The following is a 6,570-nucleotide window of genomic DNA, read 5'->3' as shown; positions in this document are numbered from 1 at the left end:
GGACGGAACCTACTATCCATACAGAAAGCCCAACAACGAAACTCTCTCTACATCGACAGCAATTCTAACCATCCTCCTCCAATAGTAAAACACCTTCCTGAGGCCATCGGCAGACGAATCTCCGACATTTCCTCAAGCAAAGACCTCTTCAACAAGCCAAAACCACACTACGAAAGTGCACTTAAACAAAGTGGACACGACGTAAAATTAATGTACACTGAACGCAAAAAACCTGTAACTCACACCGCACAGAACAGCCGCAAGAACAGACAAAGAAACATAACTTGGTTTAATCCGCCCTACAGCATGAACGTACAAACAAACATCGGCAGAGAGTTCCTCACCCTAACCCTAACCACACATGTGGTACATCTAAGCCATGCAAGAGTGCTCAAACTAGTGCTCAAATGTGTGAACGCTGTTGGATACGCAACGACTCCTCTTAAAAAATTGAAACTTGCATGAACAGTAGATGGAGTGAACTTTTCTCGTGTAATTGAATGTCCCTTTTTTATACGTTTCACCCGTTCAGGCTTCTTCAGCAATACTGTACACGATAATAAATACTTGGAATCAATTCAATTCCAATTATTCATAGGTTTATAACATTGAAAGGTCTGTTGATAATAAGCAAAAGTAATGCCACCTGCTAGACCCTCTTATCCCTATGCTATGGTCTAGATTTATATAAATAACAAGTTATCAATATCCTCCTCAAAGCTTTTCCATGACATCCACGTTTTTTCTTTGAATTTGGAACAAGATTGTAGTCTCTAACTCTCTTCACAAAGACGGAAAAGGAGTTCGTTTGTTCCTCTTAGGTTCTTTGAAAGTAACCCAGAGTACCAGCGCCTATTTCCAGAATTTAAGGACCTACCTTTGTTGGAGCTGGAGAACACCAATGCATTATACGGGCACGCCAAACGGGTTATGAAGGCTGTGGAAAATGCAGTGTCCGCATTGGATGATGCAGTAAGCTTTGGTGCTTATCTAGAAGAGCTGGGTAGGAGGCATAAGACTCGAGCATTGAAAGCAACACACCTTGAGGTGAGTCCACACTAAATTATTATCATGATTATTACATTAAATGACGATGATAATGACAAACCGTTTACGGGAAGCAATCACAATGTTGCTACGTTAGAATTAAGTAAAACATGCCCTTCACGAACCCCAGCCTCAGCCGACTCCGGCTGTTTGTACCAAGCAGGGCCCCATTTCTATATGTCAGACTCATAACGAGAGGTGGATAATTGTTTTTCCTTCGAATGGCCGGTGACTCATCTAGTGTAACGTTTACGAGAAAAGAACTATATGGGGTGGCTCGTAACTCCTCAGAGGTCAACTCATCTATTGCTTGTGCTCGACAAAAAACCTGCAAAACTCAGAGTGAAAAAATGGAAAGAAACAAAACGAACCAGAAGCGATTATGCTATGTTGAGGACCATCGTGCCACAGGACTGGTATAGATGATAAGCAATCAACCTGCTGCTGCTAGTGGAGCACGTTTTATCACCAAATCACAGCCGTCTCACGATGAGGAGCAGCTCATCGAGGTACTCTCTGCGGCAAAGGGCTCACATATTCATTGATACAAACATAACAAGAAGTGTAAAAAAGAAATATTCTAAAGAATAAGTTAAACATCTAAAGATAAAAACAAGCAAAAAGAGGCACAACGTTTCGATGACTCCATGTCATCATTTTCAAGTGAAAAAAGAACAAAGTTTGACAACTTAATAAATACCGTACGAGGCGATAAAACGTAAAATATGCATGCAGAAAGTGACAAATTAAATAAATAGTTTTGCGCGTATGGAGTCTGATTGCGTGTTCAAGCATGGCCTTATCTTCTTTATGAAAAACATTTCATAAACCAGACAGTCCAGTTTTCCGTTGCACTTCTTTAAAACGGAAAAGTTGTTGGTAAGGTCGCCGATGGTTTTCAGACCGTGGTCGTTCTTTAAGTTTTTGCCGATTGCTGAATAGCGGTGTTCGTCAATACGTTGGTGTAAATGTCGGCTGGTGTAGCCGACATACTCTGCATCACACAGATCACATTTATAATTGTACACAAGGCATTGTTGGCTAATTATGGGTGGTTTTGGCTGGCACATCTTAAGGTCCTCACAAATTTTGCGACTCTTGAACACAGGTTGAAGAGTGTGATCGAGTTTGTTACTTAGATCTGATAATTGCTTTTTCACTGAGTCAGCTGACTTTTGATCCTTAAAAGGCAAAACCACTCGGTGAATAGTATTTTCATTGGTGGACTGAGCTTGCACTTCAGGGTTTTCAGACCGCACTGAGGTGACAAAGTGACAGATAGTGGACTTGATGAGGCTGTCAGGGTACTTGAGGTTAGTAAACATCACCTTGAGATGATCACATTCAGACTTGAAAGACTCTCAGGTGGACGACAGGTGGAACTCACGATTTAACATGGTCTTGAGTAGCGACTTCTTGTACCCTTTATCGACATGGCTGTGGTGGTGAAGAAGTAGACCGGAATTCGTTGGTTTCCGATAAACACTAGTTTCCAGTTTGCATCCTTTTTGGAGCACTTCCAAACCGATAAAGGGTAATATATTAGGTCAGATACTAGTTCCATGGTGAAATTTATGGATGGATGACAGCTATTAAGCGTTGATAAGAAATCTTCTGCTGCTGGCACATTTTTCATCGTAGCAAGTGTGCCATACACGTACCTTCTGTAAAATTCAGGGAGCTTGTTGTCTTGATCTAGTTTCTCTTCGATAGAACAGAGAAATGCGTTTGCCATGAGTGGACCCAAAGGGGAGCCTATTGCCGCTAAAACTCTAGAAGTTGAACCAGGGCAGGTTTTGTAATGTTAGGATTGTGTGTAACATTAAACCAGTTGTCAACAAACGCCTACTCAGCGATGGTTTGGATAGTTAGGGTTAGGGTTTGGGGTTAGCAAATGTTAGCAAAATGTTAGCAATCAGCAATCTGCTTTGGTTTGCCAGGCAGGCTCACGCCTTGCCCATCTTTATGGATTTCCAAAGACACATAAAGAGAAACTATCAATGAAACCTATCCTATCTGCCACTGTTACATACAACTATGCCCTCGCCAAATGGCTCGATGAAAAGCTGAAGCCCCTGTCAGTCAATCGCTATTACAGTATTATTACAGTATTGGATAACTTCTCTTTTACTGATGAGATTCAAAACCTAATCATCGACCAGAATGAAATTTTGGTATCCTTTGACGTCACGTCTCTGTTCACTAATGTGCCGCTTCAAGAAACTATAGAAACCATCGCTGAGAAGGCGTTTGTTGACAACTGGTTTAATGTTACACACAATCTTAGCATTACAAAACCTGCCCTGGTTCAACTTCTAGAGGTTGCAATTACGAATCAACTATTCCAGTTTGATGGCAAGCTTTACGAATAGATCGACGGCGTGGCAATGGGCTCCCCTTTAGGTCCACTCATGGCAAACGCATTTCTCTGTTCTATCGAAGAGAAACTAGAGCAAGACAACAAGCTCCCTGAATTTTACAGAAGGTACGTGGATGACTCATTTGCTACGATGAAAAATGTGCCAGCAGCAGAAGATTTCTTATCAACGCTTAATAGCTGTCATCCATCCATAAATTTCACCATGGAATTAGCATCTGATAACAAATTACCCTTTATCGGTTTGGAAGTGCTCCTGAAAGGATTCAATCTAGAAACTAGTGTTTATCGCAAACCAACGAACACCGGTCTACTTCTTCACCACCACAGCCATGTCGATAAAGGGTACAAGAAATCGCTACTCAAGACCATATTAAATCGTGCGTTCCACCTGTCGTCCACCTGGGAGTCTTACAAATCTGAATGTGATCATCTCAAGGTGATGTTCACTAACCTCAAGTACCCTGACAGTCTCATCAAGTCCACTATCTGTCACTTTGTCACCTCAGTGCGGTCTGAAAACCCTGAAGTGCAAGCTCAAGAGTCGCAAAATTTGTGAGGACCTCAAGATGTGCCAGCCAAAACCACCATAATTAGCCAACAATGCCTTGTGTACAATTATAAATGTGATCTGTGTGATGCAGAGTATGTCGGCTACACCAGCCGACATTTACACCAACGTATTGACGAACACCGTTATTCAGCAATCGGCAAACACTTAAAGAACGACCACGGTCTGAAAACCATCGGCGACCTTACCAACAACTTTTCCGTTTTAAAGAAGTGCAACGGAAAACTGGACTGTCTGGTTTATGAAATGTTTTTCATAAAGAAGATAAGGCCATGCTTGAACACGCAATCAGACTCCATAAGCGCAAAACTATTTATTTAATTTGTCACTGTCTGCATGCATATTTTACGTTTTATCGCCTCGTACGGTCTATATTAAGTTGTCAAACTTTATTCTTTTTTCACTTGAAAATGATGACATGGAGTCATCGAAACGTTGTGTCAAACTCTTTGCGCCTGTTTTTATCATTAGATGTTTCACTAAATCGAATAACTGAGACAAGAGATTAAATGAAATGGCTGCCAAAACTCGATGTTATTCAATGTCTTGAAAAGATGCTCTTTGAATTTTTAAAACAATTTAACTGGAAAATTGGAGACCATAGATTTGCGACCCATTCCAGACACAATAATGGTTGCCTGATCAACCAGCATCATCAAACAGAAAAGGTCAAATATATTTTATTCCCTTCCAAAATAATATGGGGCTTCAACTATTTACAATAAGTATGTCATTTGATTGATTTCAGTCGATGCAAAGTGCCCTTATGTCCACTCTTCAAGATTTACTGAAAACCAGTTGGACAGAGGAGACGGCAGAAGCCTGGAACAAGCTGTTCAAGTTTCTTAAAGACCAGATGATTTATGGCCTACAGTCATGATAATCTTGTATCTGCCTGTATTGGAACAAACATCGTTTAGGGTTTTCTAACCTGTCGTAAAATATAGAACAGTGTTTATTCCAACGTTCTTGCCTATTTACCAATTTTATTGACACTGACTTTATTAAAACAACTTCAAGAATTATAACGAAAATGTTAAGAGTGTTTGATATGATTCGCAGTAAAGAAACTGTGCCTTGTTGTGGTTGATAAATGATATTAGTATATACTCACTCAGTGACCTTGGTATTTCAAGCAATCTGATTGGTTCGCTACCTCGGAGTAATTGAGCATTATTCACTCCCCAAGGAGTGAATAACACTGCACGAAAAAATGGATTTTCACCAAATTTGCACAGCGCAAATATAATGCAAACATATGTTTACTCTAGAGCAAACCTGTATCAAACGTGGTAAATGCCACATTTGCACCATATTTTTACACCTGTGTGAATATAGTAGCAAATGCGACATTTACCATGTTTGCTACAGGTTTGCTTTAGAGTAAATATATGTTTGCATTATATTTGCTCTGTGCAAATTTGGTGTAAATCCGTTTTTTCGTGCAGTGTAATGCGTGATTCAAACAAGACAAAATGGCCGGCGTAAACTTACATTTTGCCAGCCTTCCTGAATCGTAAATATTAAGAATAGAAGACGATGCTGTACCAAAGAATACAAAAGAGCCACAAAATGTGGCCTTAAAGTTTTCATGGGTAAGAGAAGACTTCATATTTTTGTCAACTAGTGTTTGACTCCGTTTTTCCAGATAATTAGTGCTAAAAATACAATCGTCACGCCAACAATTTGTTTCATTCGGAGCAATTCTATTTTGTATACTGGTTTGCCCAGCAAAACGAATTTGTTACCGAAATCGGGGAAATGGAAAAAGACGAATCAAAAAAATGTTTGCAAAGAAACAAGACGGGTCATATTACAACACAGCAGTGAAAATGTTTTAACAAGCAGATTTTCGATTTAGGCCCGTTTCAAATGTCGAACTTTACATGTACCCAATCTAATGAAAATGAGTGAAAACAACAGATTTTTCTCATTTGCATTAGATTTGGCACATGTAAAGTTCAACGTTTGAAACGCGCCTAAGATTGCTGATTTGGACGGTGTTAAATGACCATTTGTCTAGTTTGTAACGAGGAGTTTAAAGTGCTACTATGATCAAAAATCATTTCCTTTTTCTATTCAGATTTTGGTCACAATAGCACTTTAACGAAAGTTATTTAGATTTGCCGTGTCTGTAAACACTTTCGCGCATACTTTGTACCGCTTGCACGTTCTCCACGCATGTATTAAGATGTCAATTAATCGACTTTGAATGGCTTTCTTCTGCAAATGTTATCACAGCACTTCGTGTGTATATACTAAAACAATTATTTTTTTGAATCTCGGTGAAAAGTGGCAGAATATTTTCCTCACCTCTCCACGGCTCTGTAAACATTCTGCCACTATTTACGTCGATTTCACAGAATAAATGCTAAATATCAATCCTCACGAACGCACTTTCAATTTCATCAGTTTCCTTAGATACCGTAGCGTCAACTCTGAGATAAAATTCCCGCTAAAATCCTTAAACTGACAGCGAATATAATTGCACCGTCGTCAATGTGTATCTTTAACCCTTCCCAATAGTCGAGTGGAAGCGCGCACGTGTTACACCAATTTTTAAATCTGGAAATAG

At 39.7% G+C, this 6,570-nt stretch overlaps 1 protein-coding gene and 2 pseudogenes across 7 annotated transcripts in view; 2 read left to right on the top strand and 1 right to left on the bottom strand.

Moving 5' to 3' along the window:
• Positions 1–5,000, top strand: part of LOC137970286 (globin C, coelomic-like) — a 115,480-nt gene extending 110,480 nt beyond the window's left edge. For all 7 annotated transcript variants that reach the window (XM_068816806.1, XM_068816801.1, XM_068816807.1 and 4 more), the window contains exons 3-4: positions 822–1,047; positions 4,744–5,000. In XM_068816806.1, coding sequence (XP_068672907.1) covers positions 822–1,047; positions 4,744–4,875 — 358 coding nt within the window. In that variant the 3' untranslated portion in view covers positions 4,876–5,000. The remainder of the gene's footprint in view (positions 1–821; positions 1,048–4,743) is intronic.
• Positions 1,794–2,910, bottom strand: LOC137970285 (uncharacterized; annotated as a pseudogene).
• LOC137970282 (uncharacterized) lies at positions 3,048–4,316 on the top strand (annotated as a pseudogene).
• Positions 5,001–6,570: the final 1,570 nt, after the last annotated feature.

This window comes from Montipora foliosa, chromosome 9 (assembly GCF_036669935.1).
Source record: "Montipora foliosa isolate CH-2021 chromosome 9, ASM3666993v2, whole genome shotgun sequence".
NCBI lineage: Eukaryota > Metazoa > Cnidaria > Anthozoa > Scleractinia > Acroporidae > Montipora > Montipora foliosa.
Note: the sequence above shows the minus strand (reverse complement) of the source record. Positions and strands in the feature narration are given on the sequence as shown.